Raw genomic sequence first — 18242 nt, 5'->3', positions numbered from 1 at the left:
GACCGCCCCCCCGAACTCCCTGACCCATCCAACCCTCCCCCCTGCTCCCTGTCTCTTGATTAGCCCCCCCCAGAACCTCCCTGCCGCTTCTCTGGTCCCCTGCCCCCTTACTGTGCTGCTCGACAGCGGGGGAGGGCAGCAGCGTCGGAGCTCCAGACGGCGAAGGGCCGGCGATCTGTGAGTGCAGGGAGAGGAGGGGGGGTGTCAAGTTTCAGGAGGGAGGAGGGGGGAAGTGCAGCTCTGACTCTGGCTGTAGGAGCACCGGCTGCTTTGTAAGCCGTGCGCACGCTCTGCATGGGGGGAGGGAGGGGAGGAGGGGAAGTCCGGACATTGACAAATTCCCCCCGGACTCTATTTTTAACCCGAAAAAGCCGGACATGTCCGGGGGAATCCGGACGAATGGTAACCCTACTATTGTACAGAAAATACAGCAGCAGAACTTCCAGGCGAGCCAAGTGAGGAACGACAGGGCCGAGGGAGCCCATGACCAACCCATGGCCTCACTGTCATGGTGAGCTTGGTGCCGTTCAATGGTAAGAGACCGGGGACCTTGATTTCAATGGGAGTTAGGCACCTAAATGCCTTTGAGGCTCTGGGCCCAAGACTTTTCAGGCAGCAGTGAACACGGGGCTGGAAGTTTCGACTCTGCAATGCGGGATGCAAAGGAAGCAGGACAGCAAGATTTGTTTCCGCACATACCACGTGTCACATCAATGGATTACAAGAGAGAAGCTAGATAAAAGCATAAATCCTTTTGCTGGAAGGTTGCAGTGTAACACTGCTTTAGTTCTTAGAATTGAGAATGATAACACACAAGAACCAGAGAGAGAGAAAACAGTCTGCTCTCTAAACCAGACAGGCACAACTCACCCCATCTTACTCTAGGCTGGCTAGCTGCTGGCTGACTGCTGTCAGTGGTAGGTGGCAGGCTTCACTGCAGAGCCCCCTAGTCTGCAAATGTCCATCAAGGCAACAGAGAGCTTACCTGAGCGACCACAAAGATGCTGACCCCACCAGCTGCACAACTCGCATGAGCAGAGAGGCAGCCGGGGCATTGCTTAGTGATGCCCTCACACCAAAATCATTATGAAAGCCAAAGTTTCAGCCCACTTGCCACCAGGTTGGTTCCAGAGGCAGGTGGGGGACAGCTTCTAGGGGCGCCAAATGGCTGTGCGACTCTTGTGTTCCCTCCGCTGCTCGGAGTTGGGGGCGAAAATATTTTCTGCTGTAGGGCCACTATTGCTTGCCACTCCCAGATGTTCATGTGTGGCCACACTTGAAGGTGGGAGGCTGTTGTGACTCAGGGTACATGTACATTGCAAAAAAAACCAACAACACCAAACCGTGGCAGCAAGTCTCAGGGCCGTAGCAACAAAGAACGGTGGCCCCCTCCGAACATATGTCCGGGCGGGGCCCCTTACAATGCAGAAACTGGAATGTGGTATTTATTTTGCCACTTTTAGGGGCCCCCTTCCTTGCGGGGCCCCCTCCGGTCGGAGGGTACGGAGGGCGCTCGCTCCGCCTCTGCCAGGTCTACAGACTTGGGCTTGCGCTACGGGGCTAAAAAGAACAGTGTAGACGTTCTGAGTCAGGCTGGCGCTGGGTTCTGAGATCCACCCCCCTCGCCGGGTCTCAGAGCCTGCACACCAGCCTGAGCCGGAACGTCTACACTGCTTTTTTAGTCCCATAGTGCAAGACCCACCAGCCTGAGTCTGTAGACCTGGCCTCTGAGGCTTGCTGCCACTGGGGTTCTTTTTTGCAGTGTAGACATAGCCACAGAGATTACAGTCTAAGTCCTGAGGCTAAATATATACAGTAGTAACTGGAGCACCATATGAGGGGCAAAGGCATCCCAGCTTGTGCGTTTCACTTCCCCAGCAATCACGCTCTCCCACGTGCTAGGGAGCATCCATCTCCCATGGGCCATGCTGTTCATTTCAGACTCAAAGTTACTTCCATTCTGCACAGATTTGGGGTCATCCACCTGCCCTTTGCATGCTGGTCTTATTTGCTGCAGAAATAATGTCTCCTGAATGAGTTATGGGCACAAAGCCCAGCAGGTTATGGTTTTTGCCTACCTCAGAGAGAGAGAGAGAGAGCGAGCGAGAGAGTGTGTGCATACGAGCATGCACCCTGCACTGTGCGTCTTTATTGCACACTGGGGCCCTGGGCTGATGAGAGGTCCGATAGAAAGCAGAGCGCTAGGGAACCCGTTTTGAAGATGCAGTTACCAAGAGTTAACCTGTGCTCAGAAACATTCTCATCAGTTAAGCTAGAAGATGCTGCAGTCCCCATAGCAGATCCTGGCACTTTAGCTACTAGCATCTTTAGCTGCTACATTACAATCAGCGCAGCTGAAGGGCATGAAGGAAAGGTGGCTGTAAACCACCTCCCTGTTCCCTTGATTCTGGACTGGCCCAGGGCTGAGACATAGAGCAGCCTCAGGGCTGCTCTAAGTTTCATGTCCATTGCAACAGGCTGTATGGAACACCGTGCAGCTTGAGGATCTGGCCCCTCGTTTTCATGGGTGTTGAGGTTCATACTAAAAAGAAGGAAGGACTCTGCCCAGATGCACATGCCTTAGGTTGGCAGAGGAATTCCCACCCTGCCCGCACCTCCCGCCTCCATCCTGTTTAAGGCCAGCCTGCCAATGCACCACCAAAACAGCCTGTGCAGCCCAGCCGGTGTTTACTTGTGTGAATGCAAATGACTGTTATTAACTGAAGAGGCTATTTACTTAAAGCCGCGGAGCTGGCAGTCAGCGCTGGCGCTCATTTAAACCATTGTTCCACAGGAGAGCCCTGCCTGGCCCACAGCCGCTGCACAGGCGTCTCTCCAGCTCCTCTGCTTTGCTTTCTTCTTACACTCCCTCCATTTGCCATCCCTCTCCTGATCATTTTCTCAGACAGCTGGGCACAAAGGAACCAGATTCGGGTCTTAGCCTGCAGCAGTGTAAATTCGAGTCGCTGCCGGCATCCTTGCTGTCCCGTTCTGTGCCTCAGTTTACCCCTCTGTAAAATGGGGATAATGATACTTCCTGAGGCCTGCTGTGAGGGAGGGAGGATCAGGATTGGGAGCCTGCGGTGTGTGCAGCGGTCGGGCCATCCTGGGGGTGGAGGGATCAGGACTGGGGCAGCAGGAGCTGAGATCTGAACTGTGTGAGGGTATTGCATGGTGCCCAGGGGAAGCTCTGGAGAGCGCTTGGGCAGGGCCGTCCTTAGGCCTATGCAGCATACGCAGCTCGTAGGGCACCCGAAAATTTGGGGAACCACCGGCACAGCAGGTAAGAGCGGGTCAGGTCCCGCACACCCAGCGTGTGCTGCTGTCTCCTTAGGCCGAGGCCGCATTCACAGAGCCAAATGCACCAACGTATTCTGCGTGCGGGCAGGGCCGGCTCTGGCTTTTTTGCCGCCAGCGCGGCAGGGGAGGGCGCTGAGCAATCCCCCACCGGCCAGAGCGCCGGGGGGAGGGCGGCAAGCCCGCCGCGGCTCTGCTCTCCCCGGCGGCCAGAGCGCCGGGAGGAGGGTGGAGAGCCCGGCTGGGGCTCTCCGCTCTCCCCGGCGGCGAGCCCCCGGCGGCCAGAGCGCCGGGAGGAGGGCGGAGAGCCCAGCCGGGGCTCTCCACTCTCCCCGGCGGCCAGAGCGCTGCGGGGAGGGTGGAGAGCCCCTGGCGGCAGGAGCGCCGCGGGGAGGGCGGCGAGTCCAGTCGCGGCCCCACTCTCGGGCCGGAGCGCCCCGCTGCGCTGTCCCCCTCCAGGCACTGCCCCAAGCACATGCTTGGTGGGCTGGTGCCTGGAGCCGGCCCTGCATGCGGGAAAGGGTACGAGGGTCTCTGCAGGGAACCGTGGCTCTTCATCGCCATGAGGCGGACCGGGCGGTTCGGTATCCTTTGCTGCCTCGTCCCTCCCAGGCTGTTTCAATACCTCTTTGTAATAATTTCCAGTAAAGTGTTGACAAATTTAAAAAATTATCTTATTTGCATCATTCTGTCAATAAATCAGAATTTTTTCTATAGCGCTACTTCTTTAGTGCAAGTATAGTCCATCAGCAATATGGTGTGTGCTTCATTTGTTTAACCTGGTTTTAATAAAGTGCATGTGGCAAGTTTTCCAATACTGTAAGCTTATGTTTGTGTTGCTAAGAGCAAGTTGGGCATGGGGGCACCAGTTTAATAATCCTGCAGAGGTCCCCATAAATCCTAAAGTCGGCCCTGCGCCAGGGGGAGGGGAACAGGATGTAAGGGAGGGCAAGGTGCCCCCTATTTGTTAGAGGCCTTTGGTGAGTTTTTAGCTGAATTCTCATCCTGACACCTGTACACATGTGCACACACAACAGAGGTGCAAACACACACTCAGGCACACACACACACACACACACTCATGTGCATGCCCAGACACATGCAGATTTAAGTTGCACACGCACTGCATGCACACACCCATTACACACTGCATGCACGCACATTGTATGCACACACCCATTGCACGCACCCTGCATGCACACACCCATTGCACACACCCATTGTATGCACACACCCATTGCACACACACACTGCATGTACACTCCCATTGCACACCCACTGCATGCACACATCCATTGCGCGCGCACACTGCACACACACACCCATTGCGTACACACACACACACACTGCATGCACACTCCCATTACACACTGCATGCACACACACATTGCATACATACACACACTGTTTACACACAACCATTGCTCATGCACACCCAAGGCAGCATGTCTTACATGAAGAGTATAAATCAGATAACAGACCCCCCCAGACCATGTGGTTAAAAGATGAAGCTGCTGGATTTTAAACTAATGTTGGGGGGAGGGATGGTCTCTTGGAGTTTGAAGTCATGTGATTAGCAGTGCTGGGAATACAGGGACCACAAACTCAATGGGTCAGCAATCAAATGTTTGTACTTCAGCGTGTCACTGACCTGACAGTGCCCTGCCAATGTTTTGATTGAGGAGGGCTGGAGAGAATCTTTTGATCCCAGCTGTAATATTCGCTGCCAGAAATGGCACCCTAAATATTGGACACTCGTGGGCTTCAGGGTCTTGGGGATCCAAATCCCAATCTGCTCATGGATTTTGCAAATGGCTTTCTCTTTATAATAGGCCGGGCTAACTCCCCTGCTCTAATTCCCCTCAGAAAGCCAGATCCAGTTTGACCTTTGTGACTGGTCCCCATCTCTGTTACCTAGCTGGGCATGACAGCATGTCCAGTGGGAAGCTGCACAGTCCAGTAGGTTCTATCCCTGGCTCTGCTATTAGCTCGCAGTGTGACTGTGTACAGGTCACCAAAGCCAATCCGAAATGTTCCCATGGAACTAATGGGATGGTTATAGCCCTCATCTCTCTCTCGCCAAAGCAGCCTGAAGGCAAATCAGCTGTTCCCTTAGTTACTGCATAATCTTTGCGGTCCTTTACCATCTTCAGAACCCGCTTCTGTATCTTCTGGAGTCCTTCCTCGCCTCCCCTGCGTTCAGTGCTACAGGTGTGAACTCACCTGTCCTCCGCAGAATGCCTGGGTCCCTCAGCCTCAGCAGCCGCAGCTCCATTCACTTCTGCACACTGCATTGCTGTTGAAATTCACCCAGCCCCCTTGCTAGCACGTCGGGGTGGGGAACACTCCCTCCACAGTCCTCATAATAATAATTAATAATGTATTAATAGCAGTAACGTCTGTAGCCATGTGGACTCTTGTTATTCTTAAAAACACCAAGAATTAGATAACCCAGCCGCCCGAGAAAGGCCTGCTCTGTGCTCCCAGAAGAATACACAACTCCAGGGTCCATCCCTATTAGCGTAGGGCCAGTCCCTCTGCATCAAGACTTGGGGATCAGGAAAGGACCCTTTAATGTCCCATGCACCCTACTGCCTACCCCAAACTTTCCCATCAAACACCTCTCACGTTCCCCGTGGGCCTCTCTGCTGCAAGATACTTGATCACCATGGGGATCGCTACACCCCAGCTTGATCAGGTGTAAATCCCAGATCAAGTCGACATCTGCCCGACCGACCATCTGAAAGTAGCCGTGTGGCCATGGCAGCCCAGGCAGTGGTCTGGGCTAGCCAATCAGATAAAGAATCATAGAATCATAGAATATCAGGGTTGGAAGGGACCTCAGGAGGTCATCTAGTCCCACCCCCTGCTCAAAGCAGGACCAACCCCAACTAAATCATCCCATCCAGGGCTTTGTCAAGCCTGACCTTAAAAACCTCTAAGGAAGGAGATTCCACCACCTCCCTAGGTAACCCATTCCAGTGCTTCACCACCCTTCTAGTGAAAAAGTTTTTCCTAATATCCAACCTAAACCTCCCCCACTGCAACTTGAGACCATTACTCCTTGTTCTCTCATCAATACCACTGAGAATAGTCTAGATCCATCCTCTTTGGAATCCCCTTTCAGGTAGTTGAAAGCAGCTATCAAATTCCCCCTCATTCTTCTCTTCTGCAGATGGTATGTACCGAGGATCTCGGATGGGGCTGTGTTTGGGTAGCTGCCCACACCACCCTGGCCACAAATGTTGCTGAGCAGAGCTAGAGAGGGTATGTCTCGCTGAGCTGAGAATGACACTGCCCAACCGCAGGGCAGACTCCCTGTTAGTGCTCCTCTCCACCGGGATCGCTGCTCACTTATTTGCAGCCCACAAGGAACCCTGTGCACCCCGAGCCTCCCTCCCACCCCCTCCCGCATTGGAGAGAGCAGCCCTTTGGCTTGAGGCTTTGCGTCTCCCAGCCAGGGGAGTGGGGGAAGCCTCCAGCCTGTTGGTTTTTTTAAAGCCTTTTCTTTTCTCATTATAGGATGTTGCAGAACAACCAGCTCAGCCGGATCCCCGCCGAGGCACTGAGGGATCTTCCAAACCTCCAGTCTCTGTAAGTCATTAAGGATCCCCACTGGAAGCTGCCGGCTTCTCAGCGCTGGAGTCGTTAATTCCTCCGTCCCTTCTGCCTTGTCTTTCCCCTCGTGAGCTACTGTCCCTAGGCTTGTGGGGAGGGAGGGCACCTGTTGTGGCAGGGCCACTGTCTTGTTAGGGTTGCTGGAATTAGATCTCCCCATGTGAGAAGGCCACTGCAGCTGGTAAACGTTTCCAGGAGCCCTGGAAAAAGGCTCTCTACGAGGCAAGCTATAGAATCATAGAATCTCAGGGGTTGGAAGGGACCTCAGGAGGTATCTAGTCCCACCCCCTGCTCAGAGCAGGACCAATCTTCAACTAAATCATCCCAGCCAGGGCTTTGTCGAGCCTGACCTTAAAAACCTCAAAAAAAACCAACCCTAGCCCTGCAGTTACTGTCTAGCCTGGAGCAGCCCAGAGCCTAGCAGGCTTGAGTAGGGGACTCAGGCCTTGTTTGCATGCGACAATTTAACTATAGAGGTACAAACCCTGAGCCCTGGTGTGGCTGCACCTAGACTGGTATAAAAGTGCTTAATACCCCAATAGTGGTTCCTAGACAGGAAGGGGAATAAGCCATACCAGTATAAGGCACCTTTATACCAGCATATCTGCAGCCACACTAGGGCTTGTACTGGTCTGACGATATCGGTTAAAAAAAAATCACCCCCCGTGACTGAACTAGTTGTACTAGTACAATTTTCAGAGGTAGCCCTGGCCTCAGAGCCAGGACAGCAGGGTTCCATGCCTGGCTCTCTCATTGCATTTAAGGTGTAACTACTTTGACAGTTGGCCTCATCTACACTAAAATGTTAGGTTGACCAGCTACATCGCTCAGGGGTGTTAGAAATCCACACACACACCCCAAGCGGGGTAGTTAGGTTGACCTAACCCCCAGTGTAGACAGTACTAGATCGATGGGAGAATTCTTCCACCGACCTATCTACCGCCTCTTGTGGAGGTGGATTAACGACAGCAATGGGAGAACGCCTCCCATCGGTGTAGGCTGTGTCTACACTGAAGCGCTGCCGATGTGCCGCGGTAGCATTTTAAGTGTAGACAAGCCCTTATTAGCGCGACCAATGGATGATGTAATTTCCAGGCATTTTTCACCATGTAAAAACATTCTGTTTTCATCCCCCTTCCCCCCACCACCACTACCACCAGGTTGGTGAAGAATTAGAGAGCTGAAATGTCAGGGTTCTTTTCCCCACACAAAAGTGAGATTGTTTTTAATGCTCCACGTTTTCCAGCGGGTTTGTGACTGGGCGCCGTACTCTGTATGGTTTAAAGCAGGCTGAAAATGTTAATTCTGTCGGTAGAGCTTTCAAGTATTTATGGCTACCAGTAGTTGGTGCTGTCGCTGGCTGACTCTGCTCACGATCACCCCCTTCCTCCCTCTGGCTCTTCTGCCTTCCCCTCCTGCTCCCCGAGATCTGTCAAACAGGGGAAACGCTTCCCACCTGCGGGAGGAGCGCTGAGGCCTGGGTGCAAGGTGCACCATGTGATCTGTTCTATGCCAATCCTACAGCAAGATTAAAGATTAGGCTGTGGGGGGGAGGGGCAGCCCCTTCTCGGGCAGCATTCGCCAGGGCAGTGCTCTGGGCCTAACGCAGGCAGACCCCTGCTCAGCACCCCACCAGGGGCAGACATCTACCTGGAGGGCAGCTGGGCAGCCAGCAAGCACAATGCCCATCGCCTGGGCTTGACAGCTCCCCTTTCTCCGAACTTAGTGCGGCATTCCCGGGGAGTGACCTGCTCTGCAGTGCATGTGCGAGCCGGCTGGTGTGGTGTTCTGTCCCCCTCTGGTGGTGGCCGGGCCACACAGATGTTGAAGACCCTGCTTGTGCTAACAGAAAGTCTCTCTATGCTTTTAGAGGCAGAGGTGCCAGGTTCAATCCCCGCACCTGAAAACCCTCCCCAGTGTGACACATGCAAAGGATGCAGAGAGCTCCAGGAAGCTAAGCAACGCAGAGACTTGTTTAAAGTTCAGGGGGTACGACCCATCATGTTTCTCCAGCACAGCAGGCTCAGACTGGGTCTCTACTAGGACAGGGTGCTTAGGCACTGCAGCATCCATCTATCTAGATTGCATCAGGACAGAATCACCACAAAGTTTGCTTTTCGATTCACCTAGCCCACCCCGCAGATCAAGCACAGAGCAGTGTCTTGCTAGGCTGTTCCCAGGCTGGTATGGGGAGCTTCTGTTTGTATATTCTTCTTCTCAAATTTGCAGTGGTCTGGTCCACTAACATGACACTGAAAGCAGAGGTGCATTCGACCTACACCCACGCAGGCAGTGGTGAGCCGGAGCTTCCCACACGTGGGACCCGAGGCAGCACGGAAGGTATATTCCAGCTGCACACACCTGCAATGCTCTGAGCACAGCAGAGAGTAGCACAGGGCGAAGATGTGTTGCAGTTAGTTTTGTGGTGTGGGACTGACCTGAGCCTACCCGGAGCACTAGCCACATCAGGTTGCATCCACGTTCCGGCTCAGCTCCGTAAAGCCACGAAGCTGGTGCTCAACATCTGAGCCAATGCTTGGAGATCACCTTCAGAGTTCCCGGGGGGCTGGTGTGACTCCAGCAAAGCTGCTGGAGTTGCTCCCCTTTGACACCAGGGTCGTATTTGGCTCCATGGGATTCACTGGGATTGGATTGGCCTGTGGGATGCAAACCCAAGCTTGGAGGGCTATTCCGAAAGGTTTGAGGTCCTTCGGCCACTGAACCCACTCGGAGCCGGGATCAGAGAAACACTGACTCGCTGACACTGCTGCGTCTTTTGCTCTTTATGCAGCAGTGATAGTATGGAGCAATCACATGGGCCCAGTGGAGTCCAGATAATTAGTTTACTAACGATATGTAACATGCCAGGCCTAGCTACATACACAGGCGGCTGCTCTGGATGGATTTTGGTAGCATCAAACAATAGAACACAGTGAGCTCCACTAAAGGATTCACAAGCTATTTAAAGGGATACTACCCTCCTCCTCTATACCAGGGGTCGGCAACCTTTGGCATGCGGCTCGCCAGGGTAAGCACCCTGGCGGGCCGGGCCAGTTTGTTTACGTGCTGCATCCGCAGGTTCGGCCGATCGCGGCTCCCACTGGCCATGGTTCGCCGCTCCAAGCCAATGGAGGCAGCGGGAAGTGGCCTGAGCCGAGGGATGTGCTGGCCGACGCCCCCATTGGCCTGGGACGGCGAACTGTGGCCAGTGGGAACTGCGATCAGCTGAACCTGCGAACGCGGCAGGTAAACAAACTGGCCCGGCCCGCCAGGGTGCTTACCCTGGCGAGCCGCGTGCCAAAGGTTGCCGACCCCTGCTCTATACTATACTCATAAAAAAAAAGACCTTATCTTCTGTGTGTTCCCGTGCAGCAATTTTCCTCTGAGAGCCAAGATTACTACAGAAATACCCTTCTGTGACCTCCCCATTCCACCTATTATGTTTGACGAGTGGCCATTAGGATAAACTGGGTCTGATTTGAGAGAGATGAAAGGTTGTGGAGTAAACAGCGTTCCCCTGTAGCAAACTTCACTGTGTTTTAAGGCAGATATAAAGCTAAGCTGATTTGCTCAGGTTTCATTGCTGCTGCCAGTACATCTTTGAATGCAAGTAACTGGCCCCTAGCCATGAGCCCCTGGGTTCTAGCCGTGTCCCCATAGAGACAGCCATTTCTGAAGAAGAGAAGGCAGGTCTGCATTAGAGATTTTTTTCTCTTCGTAATTCAAGTATCGGTGAGTAATTTTCCACAAGTTTATGAGGCTCGCGTATATTTATTACCGGCATAGTAAGCAGATTGGAATATCCATAGATCATTGTAGCGTGGCTTCCAAGCATTACGAGTTGGGGTATGTGAGCCCTGGCTTGTTCACCTTGCCCAGAGCTTCTGGTCTTTCCATTCAGAAATGGGAAAGGATTTTATGGCACTTCGTAACTATTCATCACCCTGAATTCTGGGGCTTGCCTGGCACTTCGTAGGCTATTAACTAACTGACTGCTGTGCCGTCAGGGAACACACCATAAAACATCATAAGCTGACGGGGCTTGCAGACTGGAGCAAACTTGAGTGTGTGGGGGGAAGCATGGACAAAAAACGAGTGTGTGCTGTTTGTTTTCTCGCTCTTGCAGCTCTATGTGTTAGAACAAAAATCTCCTGCAGTCTGGGCAGGCGGCTGCATCAGTGACATCACCGTCTGTTGCCCCGGCAGCCGTTATGAAGTCACAACGCAGTGACTCCAATGTGAGATCGGAGCACAGTTGGGTGCGGAGGGAGGAAACTCGCATGTAAACATCCACAGGAGCCTCCTCCAAAATGCTGGAGAACATTCGGGTTAGAGACAAGCCCGCCTCACAGTGGGTTTGATTTGCTTGGGTTTTTTGGATGAAATCAGGATTTTGGCTTCTTGTGACTGTACAAGTATTTGTTGGACCAGTTTTCTGCCTATGTTTGCTGTTTAGTTTGATTCATGCTTCATGACCAGTCATCTAAGTCACATGATATTGTTTCTGTCCTCTGTTTGGATAGCAGGAACTGTTTAAACAGGAAAATAACAAGTAACAGTTAGGAAAACTCTTGTTCATTCATAAATTCCCTTGTTCTCATTTCCTTGTGAGTGTTCCCTTGGAGGCCAGCCGCTCCCCGAACAAAAAGCCATGTTGTAAATACAAAAGGGATGAACACCGGTGAATTGACCAGCCATGTGGAGTTCAAACGAATGCTCCTGAGTGCTCCTTTGCAACATGTGTCCTTAGGACTCAGCACTGAACTGAAACGAATGGTCCCAACTAAGTTTGGGACCTCATTAAACATAAGAACAGAGGGCATGGGGAGAAACAGACCAAATTTGGATTGAAAGCAGAGGGGACCCTGTGCATGTGTAAACCGCAGTCGTCAGCAGGCGGGATCAAACCTGGGATCTCTGGAGGCATGAGCCTCTGCCGCATGAACTAAAAGCCAACTAGGTATAGAGCAAACTCAATCTGTCTCTAAGTGGTCTTGGTGCCACTAGCTGGGACAGAACACCATGGCCCAGAGGTGTGTGGGTTACACATGTTGTACTGGGGGAGCACCATTGTCCTATTTTTTCCTGGTTTTTAGATGCACTCTTCGTTTTTGGAGCATGACAGTTCCGATAAGTCAACTTAGCTCCCTCCTGCAAAATGTAGAGTGATCTCAAGCGGGAAAGCAACGCCGGCAGGATTTCCAGCCAGGCAAGGTGAATCTTGGTGCAATGGGCCGTAGCAACAGCCAACAGCGCGCCTCTGGGGTCTGCAGCGTGTTCCCAGCTTGCAGATTGTGTATGTGTCTGTAGCGCTCTGCCTCCCGTCGAGAGCTGATCATTTTAGCAGAAGCGTGCCGCTAGTCCAAGGCCATGTGGGGAGCTTGAGAAAATACCACCCTTTAAGTACCCCCAAGAGGGTGCAGGAGGAATGTAGCAGCCAAAGCAGTGAAAAGGAAGGGGTAAGAAGTGGCCCCCAACCTACGTTAACCTCCAGCTTCTCACATTATTCCAGCTCCTCAGCAGAGGTTACCCCATCTTAGACTGCCTGACATGCCTAGTGGGTATTGATAGGTGTGTGGGGTGGGGTCTGGCTCCCCTAGACATCAGCCCTGCTGTTTTATTTATTGTGCATCACTCAGCTGTGGTTGCCTCTGATTTAGGAGTGCACAATTCATGACCGACCCCTGCTGGGCGTTTCCTTGCAGCAGGTGTTGACATGCTTGATCCTGTCTATGCCATGGGGACAAGCTGGCCTAAGGGAGCGGGTATCATAACCAGTGCCGGAGATGGAGACGGAGCTTTTCCTCCTACTGGCAGCCATCCTGCACTGGTGCTGCTGCAGCTACCTGCTGCCCGCCCGGCGCTGTGCTCCTGCAGCACTGTTCTCCTGCTGATCCAACTTTCTCTATCCTTCCCCTGCTGGGTATCTGGTCCTCCCCTCCTGCTGCTCTGGGCCCCTGCTGATTTTAGACTCACCTGTTTGAAATTTCCAAGGGGGGTGGTTTTAAAGCTGTCTCTTGCAGCAGGAAATGCACCTTGTTCCCCCCACCTCATCTGCCCCTCCCATCCTACCGGCACCATATCCCCCCTCATTCTGAGATCCGTGGCACACCCCTGATTACAAGTTCCATCACTCTGCAGCCACGACTGATGACTCTCAGCCAGAGGCGCTCGGTTTTAGAATCACCTCCATCATCTACTGCTGCGGGGAGCAGGAACCCTACAGAGCTCTGGGAAGCTGTCAGCAAAGACGTCTCTGGAAGAAGAGTAGCCAGACAAATGGAAAGAGGAATTTGGATTTAAAAAGAAATGAAATCCCAGAGCCTTATAAAACGGTCCAACTGCCTGCTCCGGAGGGGCTGCTTCTCATGGGGATTTGCTCTGCCTTTTGGGTCCATTCTGAAACCCAACGGGAGGGATTAGAGAGAAGAGCACGTACACCTGATGGCAACGTCTGGACAAAACAGACCAGGTGCCAGCCTCTTATGTAATGTTCCAGTCCAGTTGTGATCTCCTGGCAGGGTGTCTGGTTACCAGCGGTTTATAGGTGCGGTAGCAGAATGCCATGTGTACTCTGGAACAGTCGTGTGTCAGTCTAATTAACGACTCTGCGGTTTGTGAGCTCTTACCTAAAGCAGATGGGCATTGCGTCTGTTCCTCTGCCAGATGAAAGGAATCCAAGGGTTTCAAAGCAAGCAGGTGCTATAAATTATAATTACTGGGCTTTCAGAAGGAGAGTGAGGGAAAGAGGGAAGGGAGCCACGATGGATTAAAAGATCAAGATAAACTCTTGGTTTTTCTCCCGCGAACGATAGTCAAACGTGACGGGAATGGCTGGGCCCTTTGGTAGCTTTTCTGCAGAGCCTCACTGGGGAAGGGCGTTTCAGAGGCAGCGGGCTGATTCCACAGGGGGAGTTGCCTTGGGTAGTTTTGCAGCAATTTGAGCTGCCAGGGAGGGTGTCAGTGCTCCTCCAGTAATCTCCAGGGAGTCGCAGCCACTTCCCTCGTCTGGTTTTGAGTCCACACACTCCTGGAAGCGCCACTGGGCAGGCTCCCCCAAAGCAGCTGCTGCCGTTCAGTCCTGCCGTGGCGGACTGCATGGTAGGACCTAACAGCCATGCGGCGCTCTGTCCAGCCAGAGCAGGTAGGGGCATTCACCTCACTAGGTCAATACCATCACAGATTGAACAAGGAGGGGAGAAGGGGCTATTTTAATCCCTGGCTCCCTCTGAATCCTTTGGGTTGGAAGGGATCTCAAGCATTCCCTCTCCTGGCACTGTGGCAGGATTGGTGTCACGATCCCTCTGCTACACAGGCAATGCAGTCTAATGGTGCAGGAGACGGGGACTCAGAAGCAAGATCCCTGGGAGCTACTTTTCCCCAGGCAGGGTATAAGGAATTCCCATTCAAGTCAGTCAGTGGTACTCACGCAGCCCCAATCCCTCTAGCATCTCGTAACACCCCTGTTACGTCCTAGGACTGGGGAACAGGCACAGAGACAAAGGGAACTGGTGGCAGAGCTGGGATTTGAACCTAGGTCTTCTAGGTGCTAGTGTAACCCACACACTTCCTGGGTGTGGTGTTCTGCCCTATCTAGTGGCACCGAGACCACTTAAAGAGAGAGAGAGAGATTAATGAGTCTGCTCCACAGCTTTAGCTAATAGCCACATCATCCCAGTCAAAACACAAAAACATGCTGAGGTACCCATAGGAGGCGTTACACTAGGCCAGCACCTGAACCACCAGCCATCCTGGCCCGAGCTCTGCCGTTCACTCTGTGTGGGACCGTGGGCAAGTTGCTTCGCCCCTCTGCTCCTCACGTGCCCCTCCCTCTCCCTTTAAAACAGGGATAATCTCACACACACGCGCACAGGGAGGGTGGGAATTTCATTACTTGTGTGTGACGTGCGTTGGGCATCTCAGATGAAAAGGCAAAGTTGTTGCCTATTATCCCTGATGCATAGCATCAGACTTGACCGTGAACCTTTCCATCGAGAGCCCTTCCCTACCCTGCCTTGGCTTCTTGTGCCAGTGCTGGACTTGACAACATTTAGCCTAGCACTCCACCTGAATGTCTTTCCTCTTGACGTTATCAGATAGATCCTGCAGAGGGAAAGTGCCGCCACATTAACAAAATTTGCTCGCTGTGGCTGCCATCTGACGTCCAACTGAAGTCACCGGAAAGGTTCCAGTTGTTTCAAGCCTCATAGTCCATCTCATGCTTTGTCTCTACCGATGCTCAGAGCCTGCCTGGGGTTCTGAAAGACCCTCCAGACCTGCCACGTGCCCACATTTGGGTTATTTAAAGTAACTCAGCTTTCCTTGCCGACCTCCCAGGGAAAATCACATCTGCTGAAGGTGAAGAAGGTAGTATGGAAGGAGGAAGAAAGGGCAATGGACAAACCTTAGTGCAGGAAGGAATCATGCTAAACTGTTCTGCCAGTTGTGGGGCTGGATATATGTCTCTGGAGTACAGGTGTGTCATACGCTGGCTTGCCCTTTACAGGGAGATGGGTCTCAGTCCCAGGTGGGAGAAATGAAGATCATGTGACCCAATCAGGTCTCTACCTTATCTAGCCCAGAGGCTGCGGGAGAAAGGAGAAGTGTTGGTGATGAATGGCTGCAGACAGGCTGTGATGGGATGTTGAGCTAGTACATGGTCCCCAGCGGGCTGTGAAACCCTGCACTAAAGTGCTGAGTTTGCAGGCCACGGATGCCAGGTCTTAAATGACGCAGTCCCAGGAGGAGGGCTGTGAAACTCTGAACTTAAGGGTGGGTGAAAGGGAGCTCACTCTGGGAGCTGGACTACGTTAAATAAACTAGACCCCAGGAGCGGGGAGGAGGGAGCTTGTTTTAAAGAATTTTGCAGTGAGTGAATTATTTTTGGAAACCTCAGAGAAACTGAGGCAGAGTGCTGCAGGGCCTCCCCATGTCATGAGGGGGTGGGGTGGAGGCTGTGACCCCTGTAGCAAGATGCCTCCAAGTTCTTAATTTCTGCCTGAGACACCCTTATATTCTGATATCCTTAGCAGGAACCCTTTGGAACGTGATGGAATCACAATAAAGACTCTTCCAGCCCCGGCCCCTTAGGGGAGATAATTATTTTTATATATATGGCTGGAGATTAAAACGCAAGGAATGACTTCTAGGAATTTTCAGGTATGTAGGCTTTGATGTAGGCAAAGAGGAAAACGCTCCCCAACCTGATCAAATTCTCATAAGCATATACATTTTTATGACAGATGGAAGGGGAAAAAAATCATTTTGGAATTAGCATGGCCTGAAGAGCGCCTGTGAATTCTCTCCATTTTCATCTCTCACCTTTGATTTGTTTGAGATTTGACAGCTTGCCATTAAGAGCAATATTGTTCCTTGTAAATCGCATTTGATGGAATACGGGTAAAAAGAAAAGTCACTTCCACTGAACGTTTACAGGATAGAAAGCTACGGAAGTAGAAGAGGCGTCTATAAAACAGGGATAATGTAACATCAATTTACAATCTGCTGGCGCAGAATTTATCTTATGACAAGGCTAGCTCTGTATTGTTCATGTGATTTATGGGCCATAAGGAGGGGTTGTGGAGCACAGTAGAAGGGGAGTTGAGAAGAAGCTATTAAGTAGCTGAGGAACTGGGAATCTTGAGGGACTCGGATTCAGACAAAGCAACCACGAGTACTTTCCTTCTGAGCTGTGTCCATTAGAGCAAGGGTCCTCAGGTTTTTCAGAGGATGGACCGCATCTTAACAGAAATAATGCTTGGGTTGGAAAATGCAAGTGCTCTGGCAGGTGGATCTCCTCCCTCCAAAAGGCCCTTCTTCCACCAGTAGCTGCTTTGGGAGAAGACTGAAGAACTATCTCATCTCTGAAGTCCTCTCCTGTCTCCAGCCCAGCAGCAGATTTTGGGGAGAAGCGTGGCAGCATTTGTGGGCTTATTCTCCTCTCCTTGCTTGCATGAGAATGTGTGTTTTCCATTGGGCATTTTCAGCGCATAATAGCACTTCTGTACCATAAAAGGGCACAAAACCAGGGGCAAGCCAGTGGGCCGAGTTTAACCACAAGAGATCAGCCTAGAGTCTGAAAAATCACTTGGAACGGGCATAGGGAGAGGCGAATTCTCCAAGCCAGGGCTGGCCCTCAGGGCTGGCTCTAGGCACCAGTGTTCCAAGCATGTGCTTGGGGCGGCACTTCTCAAGGGGCGGCATTCCAGCCCTTTGCGGGCAGCTCTTTTCAAAGGGCAGCACTCCAGCGTTTTTTTTTTGTTTGTTTTTTGTTTTGCTTGGGGTAGCAAAAAACCTGGAGCAGGCCCTGCAGGCCCTAGACCAAATGGCACCCCAGGCGAGGAGCGGCTTCAGTGCCTCCCCCCCATTTGTTAAACTTTTGAATGCCATATTTTAATTGCATTTGTAGCCCATTTCATGACTTTGATGCATAATTTGCATGCAGAATTTATCCCTGTCATATAAGGTGATACATTTGCACAGGAGGATCTGTATTTATTCATGCCACATATAAGCAAATAAAAAAATGTTTCCTCTAAGCATATAGAAACTTTTTAATTTTAAGAATAACTGAAATGTATTAACATCAAGAAATTGAACTGTGCACCAACATTGGATGGACCAGTATTAAATAATGTTACTGTAGGTGACAGCCTTAGAATGTTAACCCTAGTCCTGTAGTTCAAAAGGTCGCTTTTCTCACCTTTGCCCTGGCAAACTGAAGCACAGCATCAGAGAGATCCAAAGACTGGCCAATTGCATTTTCAAGCCATAAAATAGCAAGCAATGTCAGTCTCTCGTCGGCCATCATCGATCAAAGATATGTTTTAATGAGCCTGAGCTTCGGAAAGCTGCACTCACCACTTGCGACTGTGACAGGCAGCATGAGCAAAATCCTCAAAGCTACCATCAGGAAAAGTGTCCTTCAGCTCTGCCTTGTGAATGAACTTGAGAACCTGGAGTGGAGAGTGCTTCGCATATTGCAGAATTTGACAGCTGATGTCCAATTCAACCTAGAGGGCTTTATCACTAATGTCTGAACATTCCCCAGGTGTCAGCGTCCAGTCAAGGTCCGTACAATTGTTCAAGAGTCCTGTCCACCAGCAGTTTACTGAGGTCATACAAAACCCCCATGGGTCTTTTCGTGGTGCTTCATTTGTCTGAACCTTTCTTCGATGGACTCTCGAGCAGCGTCAACTGCTCCCCTTGTCCAAAGCACATGATGGATCTGCTGATCTCTTACTGCTCCATCACATTGATGCTCTGTAGTTGGAAGAGAACTGGTCAAGCTTTGTTCCCTGTAGCAGTCTGGGAGCCACCGTGGGCTG

At 51.8% G+C, this 18242-nt stretch overlaps 1 protein-coding gene across 4 annotated transcripts in view; it reads left to right on the top strand.

The window, feature by feature from the left end:
• The window catches only part of LGR6 (leucine rich repeat containing G protein-coupled receptor 6), a 217231-nt gene that overhangs the window by 108795 nt on the left and 90194 nt on the right, over positions 1-18242 (top strand). For all 4 annotated transcript variants that reach the window (XM_034767596.1, XM_034767599.1, XM_034767597.1 and 1 more), the window contains one exon: positions 6820-6891. In XM_034767596.1, the coding sequence (XP_034623487.1) occupies positions 6820-6891 (72 nt within the window). The remainder of the gene's footprint in view (positions 1-6819; positions 6892-18242) is intronic.

This window comes from Trachemys scripta, chromosome 4 (assembly GCF_013100865.1).
Source record: "Trachemys scripta elegans isolate TJP31775 chromosome 4, CAS_Tse_1.0, whole genome shotgun sequence".
Taxonomy (NCBI): domain Eukaryota; kingdom Metazoa; phylum Chordata; order Testudines; family Emydidae; genus Trachemys; species Trachemys scripta.
Note: the sequence above shows the minus strand (reverse complement) of the source record. Positions and strands in the feature narration are given on the sequence as shown.